Source organism: Amblyraja radiata, chromosome 25 (assembly GCF_010909765.2).
Source record: "Amblyraja radiata isolate CabotCenter1 chromosome 25, sAmbRad1.1.pri, whole genome shotgun sequence".
NCBI classification, from domain to species: Eukaryota; Metazoa; Chordata; class Chondrichthyes; order Rajiformes; family Rajidae; genus Amblyraja; species Amblyraja radiata.
Window position 1 is genome coordinate 14813115 of NC_045980.1, and position 16167 is coordinate 14829281.

At 38.4% G+C, this 16167-nt stretch overlaps 1 protein-coding gene across 1 annotated transcript in view; it reads right to left on the minus strand.

Moving 5' to 3' along the window:
- The window catches only part of kntc1 (kinetochore associated 1), a 119773-nt gene that overhangs the window by 8212 nt on the left and 95394 nt on the right, over positions 1–16167 (minus strand). Inside the window, exons 52-60 of the mRNA XM_033043204.1 lie at positions 11319–11374; positions 10233–10311; positions 9261–9379; positions 8782–8917; positions 7735–7830; positions 5744–5800; positions 4535–4589; positions 3146–3209; positions 197–326 (exon numbers count right to left, since the gene is read on the minus strand). Coding sequence (XP_032899095.1) covers positions 197–326; positions 3146–3209; positions 4535–4589; positions 5744–5800; positions 7735–7830; positions 8782–8917; positions 9261–9379; positions 10233–10311; positions 11319–11374 — 792 coding nt within the window. The remainder of the gene's footprint in view (positions 1–196; positions 327–3145; positions 3210–4534; positions 4590–5743; positions 5801–7734; positions 7831–8781; positions 8918–9260; positions 9380–10232; positions 10312–11318; positions 11375–16167) is intronic.

Sequence of the window (16167 nt, forward strand, 5' to 3'; positions counted from 1 at the left end):
CGGGAGTAACATGACATCCCATTCATTTCTATTACCTTAATTGATTATAAATAACTAAAGTCATCATCTCCAGTCTAAATTAAGTTACACAACACAATCATATTAAGTTGCATTCAGCCTCAGACTTCCAGTATTTCTGCCAGTAAACAAATACTCATGCAAATAGCTGATGTTTATTGCTTCAAAAACGTCATACCTGTATTTGTTGTTTCTTTTTTTCAGCTGAAGGGATAAGCAGCAAACAACCTAGAGCAAACGCTGACAACTTCAGCTGGACGTATTGCTTTGCAATACCAATCAAATCGAGATCAGGTACAACAGGACATCTTTAGGATCAGAAAATAAATGGGATAAAAAGCAATTTACCATCAAACAAGATAACATCAACTTAATGAGAAAACCTTTTAGATAAATGAAAAAAAAACAAAATGTCAATGCCAGAAGCTTTTTTTCCCAGACTTAATAAATTGTCATTTTATGTATTTTCACATGGACTTTGTATAAACACGCAGTGCCTTGGATAAATTTACACTTCAAAATGCATTAAGAAAGATGTGTCTGGAACGATAACATTCATTCAGCCAACAAATCAGTGCTTAAAGTGGAACTGTTCCATCGTCTACTTTTCTGCTTCCACTCGTTCTTGTATCCAGAGCAAGAGTGGATAAGCTTCCTATTGCCCTATCGTCCCTTCCACCAATGTCCCTATTCTATGGATTGTATTCTATAATTTACACCACGAAGTCAACACTACCTGACATATCTTTTCCTCTCTCCACAACATCCATTTGAGGTTGTTCCCACTGGGACTCTGGGTCATTTTTTCATCTTCACCAACAACTACCCCATTTCTCACAGCACCTTCCCATGCAACCCCTGGAGAAGCAACACCTGCTCCTTTTACCGCTATCCTGCATCCGTAAACTCTTTTCAGGTGGAGCTGTGATTTACTTTTTCCTTTCAGTGCTTGCATCGTGAACACTTTGTTATAAATAAACTTAATACAGATAGGTTAATTGCTCTGCAGAACAATTCTGTCATGGGTAAGCCAGAGCTTTATGCACTACTACTATCCCACTCTTACTCTGATCTCTCTGCCTTTGCACATCTCCAACAAAGTGGAAAGTATAATCAAGGAACAGCATCTGACTTACCCGCAGGACCCAATTTAGAATTCAACAATTTCAGGTATTTGGTCAGTTCTGATGCATTAATTCTCCCTCCATGGATGCTGCCTAATTGCTGGGTATTTTCAGTAATGCCTTTTATTTTAGATTACTAGCAACTGGTGTATTCTGTATCTTAAAGTTCACGTTGTTTCCTTTATCTCTTCCCCTCATTATACCTACTCCAGCCAGATTACCTGCAAGGAAAAACACTTCACCACCCTGTCTAAATTGGTACCAATATGTTTGTCATTCAATCTCTCGTGATCTCTTTCGCAGACATTCTTTGTTCTGCGAAGCCTCCCACCTTCATTGCTACTTAAAACAGGCGTGTTTTCCAACATGATCGTTTTGATGAAATTCTGCTTTTCACACTCCAAATACTGTCTGATCTGTTAAGTATTTGAAAACATTTTTTGTTGACACATTTTGCGAAAGATTGTCATAAAATATATTGGATGCAAAATATTCAGATGGTGACTAAATATTATAAGGGAGACAAAACATAGCTAACTTTTCAAAATGGGATAGTATGATGATAAATGAATGGCATGAACCATATTTGAGAACCAAAGATAATAAACGGTTAAAAATAATCATCATCTTTTTATAAAGAGTAAATGTGATGTTTTCTATTGTTCACAATTTCAGGATAGCCCGGTCAATAAATTAATTGTAGAGCAGTCACAATTATCATATGAAACTTTGTAAAAAAAAGTTTAGTTCAATAATTAAAATCCTTGACAGAACCGTTAAAGGTTGAAGACATAAAGCTGATGGGTTGGAAACAAAGGTTGCTAAATGGAGGCAACCATGACTTGATCAGTCTGCTTGGTGCATTGTCTCTCTTATTGCAAGGTGGAATACTGTGGCACAGAAAAGGGATGCATACGGCTAGGGCTTTATGAAGAGTTCTTGCAAGCGGTATAAACTCTGCCATTTGACACTCAAGGTGTAAGCTATTGCTGTGGGAATGGAAGTTCAGGTCAAGTCCAAGTCCAGATTGGTCCTCTGCGTCAGGTTAGTGCAGGTGGCAGGAACCAGCACAATGTATAAAAATGACATCCATGTTATTGTAACACTAATTCAACAACATCATAAAATAGGAACGGTAGGAGACCACTTGACCCAATTGCCTGCCCCGCAATGTAATATGACCAGAGGTGATCTAGCCCAGGCTTCTGTGTTTTCTGTAGGGAATATGAAAATATGGGAAATACATTGATGAATTAAGCTGGGTGTGTAAGAGTTTTGAACTGATGGATGGTGTTCTGCTCCTAGGTATAAAAGTGCAAAGGTTGAAGTCTTCAGAGCTTTGGAATCCATCGCTCATGAACAGTCTATTTACTGAGAAGGTTGTAGAGTATCTTGACTTTCATTGGTATCTCAGTGGGCTGAGGAAGGAGCCTGGAGAAAGGGAAACCCACACAGTCATGGGGAGAAGGTGCAAATTCTGCACAGACAATACTGGAGGTCCACATGTTGATCAAAAAACTTTTATGCTTTAGTGTTCAGTAAAAGTAATGGCCAAGAGAAAGTGAATGTGCATCATGACTGAAATTCCCACAAAATGGCATGAGAAAATAGTCGTTCATTTTAGACAGTTTGCAAGCAAAACAAAATTTGACATTTGAATTTTAAATACACAAAAAAATTAATGAACCTGTTTTACAGACTATGATCATAAAATGCCTGTAGATAAAGAAACTCAGTAACCAGCTTCTCTATGAGTCACTGCATCATTAATGCAGGCCTCAATACTTCTGTATCCATGAATTCTAAAGCAATTTCTAACAGACTTTCCCATTGTGGAAGAGCAAGCAAGAAATATGCATTTATTTATGTTCCATAAATTCCAAATGTAATTCCCAGAATGTGTCCAAATCTTCACATTAATTTTCTGGACTTAACATTGAAATGGGGATCTAAACAGTTCATTTGCACGCAGGCTTATCTGATTTATATTTGGTAGCACTTACTTGATCACGAGCAGAAATGATTCATAGCAATCTTTCAGTTGTTTTGGACTTGGTGGACACGAGGCTGAATAAAGATATACAAAAAAAGGATATAATTTCAAAATTACACATTTTCTTTCAGAACAGTGGTCACAATTTTTAATGGGACTGTGTAAAGGTTTCAAAGCAAGCACATCGATGGGAGCATTTCTAAAGATATTTTATTAAACAATCAAATAGTCATTATCTTAAGTAAAGCATTAAGCCAAATCAAGTATAGGTCCACTCATGAAAGATGCATGTGCTTTGCTGCATTCTCCTACATACTTTGGGCCGTATGCTTCAGCATTTCGGAATTGGATGCTGCGGCACAAAACTTTAAAATAAATCATATCCAGCTGTAGACATGTTACAGCACACACCCCAACCTCTCAATACTTGACCTTCACTCCAGCCCCAAGCAGGGCCGGGAGGGGGGGGGGCGGTGGAAGTGTTGCATTTTCATTATTTATCCAAAATTGTTTCAATACCCATCCCAAATTTACTCATTGACTAAGACTCCATTGTCCTCTGAGTAGAGAATTGAACAGATTTACCACCCTCTGGATAAATAGCTTACATTTTATGTTTAGACTTGGACCCGGGTCCTTGACCTAGGAAAAGCCCTCGCCAAGAAAAATAGGTTAGACTAAACCCGGGAAGAATAGTGCATGTTTCATGTTTCAAGGAATTAATCAGCCACTGGTAGCGCTGGATAAAAGTAATTCAACAATCTGCTTATCATTTCATTGTGTAAAACATCTTTTGTGGCACCAGACGATTTGCTGAATTGCACTACGTATCTGAGCCTGTTTCTCTTGCTATATCATATTCTAATAGACTTACTTCCACCTTCACCCTCCAAGTCAACCAGATTGTTTACCCTGAAGAACAAGTTCATCCATCTTTCCAAATTGAAGGGCATGGAAGAGAACAGAGGGCACACGGGGGTTTAAGGGAAGGAACTGGAGAGGAATGGGATTTTTGATCTTTTTAGAATCCTTTATCAAAGGGTTGTACTATTATTTAATATTAATTATTTTACCGTCAATATCTTAAAGGCATACAGCTCATACCTCTGTACTTTAAAAACAATTTGTGACCATTGTTTTTTCACCCACCACATAGCTGATATCCACTCTAACAGTATTAGGTGGTCTATTGGGGGGGGTTACACCACTTACCAAGCAAAGCTTCACCTTCACTTTACATATGATTTTGAAATCTAAGACACCTTTATAAAAATGATTGTATCATTATCTATCATTAGAGCCTACATCAGTAAAACAACTCAAAAAGACAGACTCTGACTATTGCATCTACAATTGGGTTTTATGAGTGGAAATCCATTTCAAAAGAACGATTTCTTACCTGAAAGGAAAGGTGCAAGTATTACACTGCGCCATGCTCTGGTAAAATTGGGAATCTGTGCAAAATAAATGTACTTTTCAACAATGGGTGAAAGAGCATTACCTCCATAAATGAACAGAAATTTAAGAATTTGTAATATGAAGAAACAAATTCACTTTTGAAGCTGCAAATATGTCATATTGAAAAACCCAAGTTGCACTCTGGACCTGACGAATCAATATTTGCCAACATGATTGCCTGACAGACTTTCATGAATATATTACTGATGTTTCCTTCCATTTTGAGTTGAGAGAAAAATATAAGGACAAAAGCTGAGCACAAGGGTAAATAAAAGAAGGAAAATAACAGTGTGTGTGTGCAAGAGAAAACATAGGCAGTTCTGAGTGAAAATTAGCTGAAGATTAACAAACATATGATCAGAGAGGGTAACCAATGCAGGCAAGTATTGGCTAATGAGAAAGGCCTGAGTTTGCATTAGTTGGTGAATGAATGGCACAAATAGAAATAAATGAGCATGATTTAGGTGAAGGAGATTAGTTTAACCTCTCATAATTTTCTGTGCGGACACTGTGGGCCAAAGCTCCAGTGTCTGTGCTGTGCCATTTTATAATTATGGGCATGATAAATGATTAAATAAACCTCGATCAATTTATAAATAAGCATATTAATAAATGTATTGCTATATAGTTGTGAAGTGACAAAGACTTTGAAATTAATATGCCAGGATACTCAACTTTTAGAAGAGATAAGCAAAATTGATAAGGAGGCAAGATGGCCACAATAATAAAAAGATGGCATAAAGATAGTACAGAATAAGGAACTGAGCTCATTAAATTAATTAGTAAAATCACCTGTGGAACTAAAACAACAGATGGGCAGAAAACATTGTTGAGAGTTATGCCCCTGTCCCACTTTTGCCCCTGTCCCACTTATGAAACTTGAACGGAAACCTCTGGAGACTTTGCGCCCCACCCAAGGTTTCCGTGCGGTTCCCGGAGGTTGCAAGTGGTTGACGGAGGTTGCAGGTAGTGGAAGCAGGTAGGGAGGCTGACAAAAACCTCCGGGAACCGCACGGGAACCTATTTTGCGCTTTCACATAAAGGAATGGACAATCATCAATGACATCTCAACATTTTTAAATATTTAAATCTTAACATCGCAAAAGATCAGCAATAGGTCTACCACCATACAAAGTAAAATTGTACATACCTGCCATAAAGACAGAACTGCAGTGACTGCTTCTAAAACTTTACTCAGGTAATCAGTCTGTACAAAAACAAACATTGAATATTAGTACAAAACCATATGAGCAAAAGTACATAAGTAGTATTTCAAAATATAATTAAAAGTATGAAAGCAATATAAAGGCCGAGCCTCTGAACGCTACTTGTTGAAATATTCCACAAATTATTTCAATATTTTATAAAAACAGCAATAAAAATTGAACTAGTTTGAATATGGAAATTCATAAATGTTCCGTCTGTAAACACGGAAGATTGTTTCTGATCTTCTTTTACACCCCAACTGTTACATTGCGACATCACACCAAAGTGATTTGACACAGGTTTAAATATGGAAATTACGACCATGCAAGTGGCCATGAGTACGGAGGGGAAAGAGGAAAAACAGCTGGTCTCACAACAGTGACCCAGTATCATTTTAAACACAGAATATGCTATGGTTAAGGATGGTGATGACAATAACATCTGTCTCTACATCTTGATCATCTCCTCTATTCTTCATTAACCTCACTATCAAAATGAGTGTTTAACCACCAGTCCCGCACGAGTAATATTCCACCAACTGTATAAAGAACATTACAAATTATCTTTATTCTATCACCACCAATTATCACTCTCGCCAACACTGTCATTTGCTCAGTGCGATTATTTGTAGCCACGATGTGTTGTTGAAACTTGAAATGAGATTCTATTTTTATCTTTTCATCTCAGTGGTCACAATGCTGTTGCATACCTTCAGTTATCTTAATCTGTAGGAAGGAACTGCAGATGCTGGTTTAAACCGTAGACACAAAATGCTGAAGTAACACAGCGGGCCAGGCTGTTATCTTAAGCTTATCAAATTGTAAAGGCACAGTCTACCAGGACCATGCCTGAGTCTTATAGAACAATTAATTCAGCAGCATTGCCACTAGTATTTCAAATGCCCATCCAATTTTCTTTTGAAAGCCTTGATTGACTCTGCATCACTTTTCCATCTTTCTTACAGGCTGTGACTTCCAGATCATAAACACTCTAATTAATGGGTTTTTTTAAAAGAGCATTTCCACGTGTTCATTATCTATCACTTTGAAATCGTATCCTCTGGGTCTTGAACCATCCTTTACAGAGAAGCTTTTTTTAAACGTATCGAAATATACCATAATCTTGAACATTCCCATTAAACCTCACCCACTTTGCTTTTGGAGAAAAATCCAGCCTTCTCCAATCTAATCACAAAGCCAAAATTCCTTATCCCCGAACCTTTCCAACAAATCCCTTTTGCACCTCCTTGGGATTTTAACATCCTTCCTAGCCAATAGCAACTGGAATTGAATGCAAGCTTCAGTGTTTTACATCAATTCAACATAGCTTTGTACACTTTGCCCTTTTTGGTCAAGCATATGTAATCTTTCTCACAATATGCCCTGCCATTTAAGGATTACATACTGGTTTCCTTGTTAATGTAGGGGATATCCAAATTATGGATATCCCCTACATATAAACAGGCATTTGGAAGATGTTGGCATTGCAGGATGAATTTGTCGGCTGTGCAGGGCTGTGGGCTTTCCGTCAAGCAAAGACAGGGCATTTTTGTGTGCTTTCTCTGTTTCTGTTTACTTCTGATTTGAGTGATTGAAAGACAAAGCATGGAAACGCGTCATTCGGCCCACTGGGTCCATGCTGATCGTCAATCACACGTTCACATTAGTTCTATGTTATACCACTTTTTCCATCCACTCCCTACATTAAGGGCATTTTGCAGAAGCCAATTAATCTACAAGCCCACATATCTCTGTGAAGTTGGAGAAAACCACAGAAACCGAAGGAATCCCACGCAATCACAGGGAGAATGTCCAAATTCCACACCGACAGCAACCAAGGTCAGGTCTGAATCCTGATGGTATGAAGCAGTAGCTCCACCTCATGCGCCACTCTGCCAGCCTAAAGTCTTCCAAACAGTTCAGTTAATTCACTCACCATATTAAAAGCCAGTAATTTCTGCAATATTCCATTCCATAGCTGTGGATCATACACCCTGTACTCCAAGCTCAACTCAGTAATCAACCTAACAGCCTTTGAATAAAAGAAATACCATGTATTAGTTTCTTCAAAAAAACACCTAAACCTATGAAGCTCTGAGAATACCTGGATTAATGTAAATAACTAACATACAAACAAAAAAATTAGACCATATACATAATATATACAGCTAACTTCCAAACCAATGCCCATTTAAAACTGGGGAGGAAATTCTCAAAAGGTTGAGAATCTTTGAAATCTGCCATTAGAAAGCTCAGTGTTATATCTTAAATCATATGTCCTTAATCATTATGTTATATCCAAGATTAAGAAAGGCTTTTTGAATTCTGGTTGCCGACCTCTGCTGTAAAGCTACATCTGGTTGGGTTCTGCAGTGTGCAATATTAAGTTCGCTCTTTTTTATGATATATACACAAGACTTGGACTTGAATTTGAAAACAAATATTACAGAGCTTGACAACCATATCAAAATCAGCACTGTGGTTGTCTGAACTGGAGAATCACGCAAAGGGATTGAGTAAATTGGGGTAGACACAAAAAGCTGGAGTAACTCAGCGGGTCAGACAGCATCTCTTTGGAACAATGAAAGATATAATTGAAGCGTACAAAATCATATGTCCATACGGGCTGAAAAGGAAAGATCTATTTTCCCGACCAGAGAACTCAATAACTAGGAACATGAAATTGTTCATTGTTAAAAAAAAAGAACAGAGCAGGCAGGAGAAAAATATTTTCTCACAAAGAGTAATATGAGATTATAATTCACTGCCTAAAGAGGTTGCAAATGTAGGAAAGGTTTGATGAAGCTTCAGGTATTTCCATCATGTGTGTAAGTGCAGGAATGATGATTTTATACAGATGAGGAAAGAGAAAGTACATCATGTTATAGATAAAATCTACATATGTACACACACTTTCTTCAATCATAAAATTAATTAAGAAATCTTTTTTTTTCATTAAACATGCATTCATATTTATACTAACGCGAGGCTCATGGTTGTGGTTCTTCCATAAACCTTTGATCATGCCTTCTTTGGGACTGCTTTGGAATGATTCAATGGTATGTGGTATGTTCAAGATTTCAAATTCAGCCAAATAAATGCAACACTTCAGGTAATACCTGTAAGAACAATTACAAATTATATTGATTACAAATATGAAAATATTTATTAAAAATAATTCACATACTTATTAATAGCTTAACATTAATGGATAAAATGGCCTTTAATAAAATCTGACAATGTGCACTCTAACCGCATGTGATTTAATCTATTAGTTAGAAATCTCAAATTGTGGAGTACAGAGGCAAATAAATAAATGATGGGTCTTTGTCCCAAATATTATGTATTGTGAAGTAAAAAACTTGGAAAGACATTTTTCCCACATCCTATGCAAAGGAATGCCGGCTCGATTTGCAAGATACATTCACAGGTTATTATATCAAATAGCTCAACAGTACTTACTTGATTTGTGAAATTGACCTCTGACTAACGCTTGCTATCGTCTCGCTGTCTGCAATGTGAAGAAGACACTGCAAAGCACGGCTTCTGTGGGCAAATGTCATTTGGGCTCCACCAAAAGGCTAGGAAACAGCAGAAATAAGACTATTTATCAAACATAAATATGACATCGAGAGCAACATTTATATTTAAACTTTGTGGTTCAAAGTTAGCTTCGGTCCTTAAATTTTAATAGACTATCAAGATAGCGTCCAATCCAAGCAACTATTTGCGTGCAAGCCAGATAGGCAGATCTACAATCACATATTACAATCGCTCCACACTTAAATCTCCACTCCTATACACTGTAAATGGCTCGATTGTAATCATGTATTGTCTTTCTGCTGACTGGTTAGCACGCAACAAAAGCTTTTCACTGTACCTTGGTAAACTAAATAAACTAAGTAAACTAAACTGAACTGAACTAATACCATCAGCAGTCTGTGAATTCCTTACCAATTACATAACAGGACCAACTAGCTTGCCCAGTAAAAGAAAATAAAGGCATAAAAATATAAAATTTAAATATACAGTATGACAATTACCTCTTAGTAATAAAGTAATATCATTTATTTATAAAGATGTCTTAACTTTGTGCAAAACTCGATAGCACGATGACAGGCAATTCACAGTGCACAAAACTTTAAATTGTCATTAATTATCACTACGTACCTAACATTTCTTATATGCTTTACCCACTAAACATAACTATTCATTCCATTGTTATTTTAGTCTCTCAATATAATTTGTCCATAGAAAAATATTTGGACTTCCACAAAACAGAAAAAACAGTACTTCCACATACAAAATACATAAAATATATACAAGTTGCTATGTTTGTTATTCTGAACATCATTTAAACTTGTTTAAATCAAGTATCTTCCAAAGAGCAAATGTGCTGCTGATGAACAGTCTAAATTTTAAAGAGATACATACCGAAGATGAACTTGTTGCAACAGCAAGAAGTAACTTAGCACTGTGGTCAACTGGGTAGATTTGAAGTACGTAGACAGCTCTGCCACATCGAAGATTAAAAAAAACACTATTAGAACCTTAATGGTAGTAAAACAAAAAGGTATGAAAGATTTTCAAATGCATGTCTAATTGCAGAATATAAATCATTGAATTTGGTTAAAAAAGTACTGCAAAAGCAAGATACTGCAGCTAAATGCGGCTTGAAATATATTTGCACCGTTGTTCAAAACGTTAGCCATTGATCAAGTGTGGTTGATAAGGAATTTGGATGTATCCAAATACATTTTTACATAGTTAATAAATGAATAACAAGACAATATTGATTATCATATAATCTCAATATAGTAATTCAGAGTTTATTTGTGTAGTAAACATTTTGTGCATTCGTAATACAGTCTATACATATGCATTATTCTTTTTTCTTTTCATTCATGTTTGAATTTAGAAGAAAATCCATTTTAATATTTTGTGCACACGACTCATGATGACAGGAATGTCAGTACACAAAAGTTTAAATAGTTTACAACTATTAAACAAGTGACAACCATGTACAGCACCACAAGAGACACTGGCATCTCTCATTCGCTTAACCCACTGAAGTCTGATGTGTCCTAGCCCTAAGCATCACCAATCCATTCCCTCCACAGATGCTGCCTCACCCGTTTAGTTACTCCAGCACTTTGTGCTTTGCTCTTTAAAAATAGTAATTTATTAACAAAATAACGCTAACCCCAGTAACGTTACCAGGCAAAGAAAGTTTAAACGGGCTTTACTGTAAAGAAGGAACCATGCACAAGGTAATTTCAAAAGAGCTAAATTATCTTAGTTTATTACTGTCACATATACCAAGGCACAGTGAAAAGCTATTTTGTCGCATGCTATACAGTCAGCCCCTCATCTTCTAAAAACACCACAGAAAACAAGTGAAATTAAAATGGAAGTATTATATCCAAACTCCGTATTTCTTTGTCCTTCTGCTTTAATCAAAGATAACCAAAGGATGTAAATTGCTCTCCCTCTACAGAAACTTTAACAGAAGGAACTTGCCTCATTAGTGCCAGATCTTCTTGCACATTGTTAAATATCTCTGGTGACTTTTTATCCTGAAATTTAAAAAAATCTAGTTAACATAAACGTAAAATGTGTATTACACTACATAAGATTTATATCAGTAATTACAACCACATTACTCATGCAAATGTAATTATTTTTTTTACCAGAAAGTAATGGTTTATATTAGAGAGCAATTCCATTCCTCGACAAGTCCTACAGTACGATTGTTACACCTAAGGTACTGGAAGAGAGAAGGTGGGAGACAGTGAGAAAGGGAGGGAAGCATGGAATGCCAACGTCCCCGGGTGTTGTACCTCTTGTGAACAGGTTCACCCACTTAGAAGCTGTCGGGACAGAAGAGGTGTTTACACTGGGCGGCGGACTGGCTTGTGATGCGAATAGGGCTGTTGAGCCAAAACCAAAAAGGCCTAAGGCAGGCAACGCCATTGTAGTGGGAGACTCCATTGTGAGAGGTACGGACAGTGGTTTCTGCGGCAACAGACGGGATGCGAGGATGGTGTGCTGCCTTCCTGGTGCCAGGATCCAGGATGTCACGGACAGAGTGCAGAAAATCCTCAAGGGCGAAGGTGAACATCCAGAAGTGGTAGTGCATGTCGGCACAAACGATGTCGGAAAGAAGGGGATGAATATTCTGCAGCGTGACTTTAGAGAGCTCGGAAAAATGCTGAAAAGCAGGACCTCCAAGGTTGTTATCTCCGGTTTGCTTCCAGTTCCTCGTGCTGGCGAGAGCAGGAACAGGGAGATACGGGACCTGAATATGCGGCTGAGGAACTGGTGCACGGGGCAGGGATTTAGATTCTTAGATCACTGGGATCTGTTTTGGGGTAAGGGGGAACTGTACAAAAGGGACGGATTGCATCTTAACAGGTGTGGGACTAGCATTCTGGCAGGCAGGTTTGCCACTGCTACACGGGGGGTTTTATTGATTGATTGATTGATTGATTATACCTTTAATAATCCTTTACAGGAAATTACAGATATAATACTAAAATAAATATACACTACACACAGCTGCACGCGACAGGCTGCCGTCTCACCGGCGCCATTTTCCAATGTCCTTCCTGATTTAAACTGAATAAGGGGGGTGGGGTGTCGAATGGGATAGTGGAGGATGGAGTTAAAGGGAAAGGGTTTCTTAAATGTGTGAGCGTAGAGACAGAGGGGTGTAAAATGAGGGTAGAAGCAATAGGTAGCAAGGTGAAAAGTAAAAGTGGCAGGCAGACAAAACCAGGGCAAAAATCAAAAAGGCCCACTTTTCAACATAATTGTATAAGGGGTAAGAGTGTTGTAAAAACAAGCCTGAAGGCTTTGTGTCTCAATGCAAGGAGCATTCGTAATAAGGTGGATGAGTTGAATGTGCAGATAGCTATTAATGAGTATGATATAGTTGGGATCACGGAGACATGGCTCCAGGGTGACCAAGGCTGGGAGCTGAACATCCAGGGATATTCATTCAGGAGGGATAGAGAGAAAGGAAAAGGAGGTGGGGTAGCGTTGCTGGTTAGAGAGGAGATTAACGCAATGGAAAGGAAGGACATTAGTTTGGAGGATGTTAAATCGGTATGGGTAGAGCTGCGAAACACTAAGGGGCAGAAAACGCTGGTGGGTGTTGTGTACAGGCCACCTAACAGTAGTAGTGAAGTTGGAGATGGTATCAAACAGGAAATTAGAAATGCGTGCGACAAAGGCAAAACCGTTATAATGGGTGACTTCAATCTACATATAGATTGGGTGAATCAAATTGGCAGGGGTGCTGAGGAAGAGGATTTCTTGGAATGTATGCGGGATAGTTATCTAAATCAACATGTAGAGGAACCAACGAGAGAGCAGGCTATTTTAGACTGGGTATTGAGTAATGAGGAAGGGTTAGTTAGCAGTCTTGTTGTACGTGCCCCCTTGGGCAAGAGTGACCATAATATGGTTGAGTTCTTCATTAGGATGGAGAGTGATTGTTAATTCAGAAACAATGGTTCTGAACTTAAAGAAAGGTAACTTTGAGGGTATGAGACGTGAATTGGCCAAGATTGACTGGCAATTAATTCTAAAAGGGTTGACGGTGGATATGCAATGGAAGACATTTAAAGACTGCATGGATGAACTACAAAAATTGTTCATCCCAGTTTGGCAAAAGAATAAATCAGGGAAGGTAGTGCATCCGTGGATAACAAGGGAAATCAGGGATAATATCAAAGCGAAGGATGATGCGTACAAATTAGCCAGAAAAAGCAGCATACCGGAGGACTGGGAGAAATTCAGAGACCAGCAGAGGAGGACAAAGGGCTTAATTAGGAAAGTAAAAATCGATTATGAAAGAAAACTGGCAGGGAACATAAAAACTGACTGCAAAAGTTTTTATAGATATGTGAAAAGAAAGAGATTAGTTAAAACAATGTAGGTCCCTTGCAGTCAGAAACAGGTGAGTTGATCATGGGGAACAAGGATATGGCGGACCAATTAATAACTACTTTGGTTCCGTCTTCACTAAGGAAGACATAAATAATCTGCCGGAAATAGCAGGGGACCGCGGGTCAAAGGAGTTGGAGGAATTGAGTGAAATCCAGGTTAGCCGGGAAGTGGTGTTGGGTAAATTGAATGGATTAAAGGCCGATAAATCCCCAGGGCCAGATAGGCTGCATCCCAGAGTACTTAAGGAAGTAGCTCCAGAAATAGTGGATGCATTAGTAATAATCTTTCAAAACTCTTTAGATTCTGGAGTAGTTCCTGAGGATTGGCGGGTAGCAAACGTAACCCCACTTTTTAAGAAGGGAGGGAGAGAGAAAACGGGGAATTACCGAATTACAGTCTAACATCGGTAGTGGGGAAACTGTTAGAGTCAGTTATTAAAGATGGGATAGCAGCACATTTGGAAAGTGTTGAAATCATTGGACAAAGTCAGCATGGATTTACAAAAGGTAAATCATGTCTGACGAATCTTATAGAATTTTTCAAGGATGTAACTAGTAGCGTAGATAGGGGAGAACCAGTGGATGTGGTGTATCTGGACTTCCAGAAGGCTTTCGACAAAGTCCCACATAAGAGATTAGTATACAAACTTAAAGCACACGGCATTGGGGGTTCAGTATTGATGTGGATAGAGAACTGGCTGGCAAACAGGAAGCAAAGAGTAGGAGTAAACGGGCCCTTTTCACAATGGCGGGCAGTGACTAGTGGGGTACCGCAAGGCTCAGTGCTGGGACCCCAGCTATTTACAATATATATTAATGATCTGGATGAGGGAATTGAAGGCAATATCTCCAAGTTTGCGGATGACACTAAGCTGGGGGGCAGTGTTAGCTGTGAGGAGGATGTTAGGAGACTGCAAGGTGACTTGGATAGGCTGGGTGAGTGGGCAAATGTTTGGCAGATGCAGTATAATGTGGATAAATGTGAGGTTATCCATTTTGGTGGCAAAAACAGGAAAGCAGACTATTATCTAAATGGTGGCCGACTAGGAAAAGGGGAGATGCAGCGAGACCTGGGTGTCATGGTACACCAGTCATTGAAAGTAGGCATGCAGGTGCAGCAGGCAGTGAAGAAAGCGAATGGTATGTTAGCTTTCATAGCAAAAGGATTTGAGTATAGGAGCAGGGAGGTTCTACTGCAGTTGTACAGGGTCTTGGTGAGACCACACCTGGAGTATTGCGTACAGTTTTGGTCTCCAAATCTGAGGAAGGACATTATTGCCATAGAGGGAGTGCAGAGAAGGTTCACCACACTGATTCCTGGGATGTCAGGACTGTCTTATGAAGAAAGACTGGATAGACTTGGTTTATACTCTCTAGAATTTAGGAGATTGAGAGGGGATCTTATAGAAACTTATAAAATTCTTAAGGGGTTGGACAGGCTAGATGCAGGAAGATTGCTCCCGATGTTGGGGAAGTCCAGGACAAGGGGTCACAGCTTAAGGATAAGGGGGAAATCCTTTAAAACCGAGATGAGAAGAACTTTTTTCTCACAGAGAGTGGTGAATCTCAGGAACTCTCTGCCACAGAGGGTAGTCGAGGCCAGTTCATTGGCTATATTTAAGAGGGAGTTAGATGTGGCCCTTGTGGCTAAGGGGATCAGAGGGTATGGAGAGAAGGCAGGTACGGGATACTGAGTTGGATGATCAGCCATGATCATATTGAATGGCGGTGCAGGCTCGAAGGGCCGAATGGCCTACTCCTGCACCTAATTTCTATGTTTCTATGTTTCTATGGACAATGTGTCTTATCAAGACACTTATCACATCATGTTCCATTTGTAAATCTGATTTTATGGAAAGAAGGGGATTGAAGCACCCCTCTTGCAAAGTTAAGTAATTTTATTCCTACCCCACTGAGAATATATTTTATATTGGAGAAAGACATTAATTTGAAGCTTATTTCTCAATTATTTTGAAGCAATAAGCCTGATTAATTCCATATCCCAACAAAACAAGAGAAAAAGGCAAGTGACTAAGGATTTTGCTTTTCAATTTGATAATTACACAATAAACAAAAACACTCCCTAAAGGCCTACCCGATATATTTTTTTTGTTCAAGTTATTAAAATGTGTTTACAATAAATATCAACCATTCCAAACATGTATTTGCATTCTTTGTACTCTGAAAATGGTACACGTGGCTTTTTTTATGCTCATATGAACTAATCCCATTGTTAGTCGGGTGCTTTGATCAATGACACAGATGTTACGTACGGGGATGGAAAGCTAAAGGCACTCTCAATTATATAAATGGAATTGATTTACACAAAAGGAAAATATTTTCGAAGAAATGATTAAGTAAAAGACTGAACTACTCTGTCATTTTTATTCTTATTACTATTTATTTCAATTTAGTTG